The sequence below is a fragment of the Lates calcarifer genome, linkage group LG5 (assembly GCF_001640805.2).
Source record: "Lates calcarifer isolate ASB-BC8 linkage group LG5, TLL_Latcal_v3, whole genome shotgun sequence".
Classification (NCBI taxonomy): Eukaryota; Metazoa; Chordata; class Actinopteri; family Centropomidae; genus Lates; species Lates calcarifer.
Genome location: NC_066837.1, coordinates 15,404,507 through 15,405,862, shown reverse-complemented (window position 1 = coordinate 15,405,862; position 1,356 = coordinate 15,404,507). Strand labels below are relative to the sequence as shown.

Here is a 1,356-nt window from a genome sequence, read left to right as displayed (position 1 = left end):
AAAATGTGTGTAAGAAGTATCAGGGTTTAAAAGAAACATACCAGTTGATTTGCATATGTGGCCGAACCTCATGGTTGGTTTATTTGACAACATAACCTTTTTCCCTGAGAATGCAAGTTTGTTTCCTGTATCCCTTAGTCCTTATTCTCTCACTGAATTACTACCTAATATGCAAGTTTTGTACCCTATTTTTTCTCTAACGTGTTGGCAAGTAGAGAATTTAACATTTGAAAATTACACTAACCCAAGTTAGCATTCCTGATTATTATTTGTCTTGTTTCCCTTATAGGCTGATGAAATGCCTGACCTACCCTCTCAGTCAGTGACGAAGAAAAGTATAAGGACGAAAATGGACACATTGTTGTCAAAAGGGTAAAACAAGATTCCACATTAGTTCCCATGCACATATCACATGGTAGTGCAAGTGGCATTGACAACAGCAACAAGTTTAACAAAGCAAATTTGTGATTGCAGCAATACCAAAGGCTCTTTGTTACATTGTTGCAGTTTCATTCATACACAGACAACACTGGTTTCTGAAATGTTTGCAACAAAATATGTGACAATTACCTTTCCCTTAAATGAATGCTTCACCGCCTAATGGTTTTCCTTCTCAGGTCACCCGTAAAATTATTCGCAAGTGTGTGTCCGCGGATGGCATGGAGCATGAAGAGGTATCATCAGAAGGAGCTCCGCAGGGATCCATCAGTGTGGCAGAGGGAGATGGATACTCCAAGGTTGTGAAGCGGACTGTGCTGAAGAGTGAGGGAGACCATGCAGAGGTGTGTGTCCTGTATATTATATGTGTGTACATTATTATTTTATTATTATTATGGTCTTCAAAATCTAATTTTAACTGAAAATATTAGACACATCAACATTTACATGGTGGTAGAATAGAGCATTAACAACAATTCAGTAACAAATAATCTTTTCTTCTGACCTAGGTAACATTTGCTGAAATTGGGGTTCCCCAGCATCAAGGCAGGGGACAGCTGAGGCTTGTAAGGTCAGTCACATAGAAAGGACAATGGTACTGGAAGGTGAAAGGACAATGACACACCAGGGTGATCCATCTTTGGCCTCTGACCTCCCTCAGCCCAAGATGATTTCAAACAGGTTTGTTAGTAGCCTTGTCACCATTATTCCATAACCCAGGCTTAGCAGATTTACACTGATCAGCCATAACATTATGACCACTGGTGGATGAAGTGGATAACATAGATCATCTTGTTATAACACAATGTTCTGCTGAGGAACCTTTGGTTTCCGACATTCATTTGGATGCTGTTTTGTCATGTACCACCCACCTCAAGTCACAAACCAAGCACACACCCCTCCAATGGCAATAACACC

The 1,356-nt window shown here is 40.2% G+C and overlaps 1 protein-coding gene across 5 annotated transcripts in view; it reads left to right on the top strand.

Annotated features, from left to right (window-relative positions):
• Window positions 1-1,090, top strand: part of LOC108896439 (ankyrin-2) — an 83,799-nt gene extending 82,709 nt beyond the window's left edge. For all 5 annotated transcript variants that reach the window (XM_051070640.1, XM_051070638.1, XM_051070639.1 and 2 more), the window contains 3 exons: window positions 290-372; window positions 618-782; window positions 948-1,090. In XM_051070640.1, the coding sequence (XP_050926597.1) occupies window positions 290-372; window positions 618-744 (210 nt within the window). In that variant the 3' untranslated portion in view covers window positions 745-782; window positions 948-1,090. The remainder of the gene's footprint in view (window positions 1-289; window positions 373-617; window positions 783-947) is intronic.
• The last annotated feature ends 266 nt before the right edge of the window (window positions 1,091-1,356 follow it).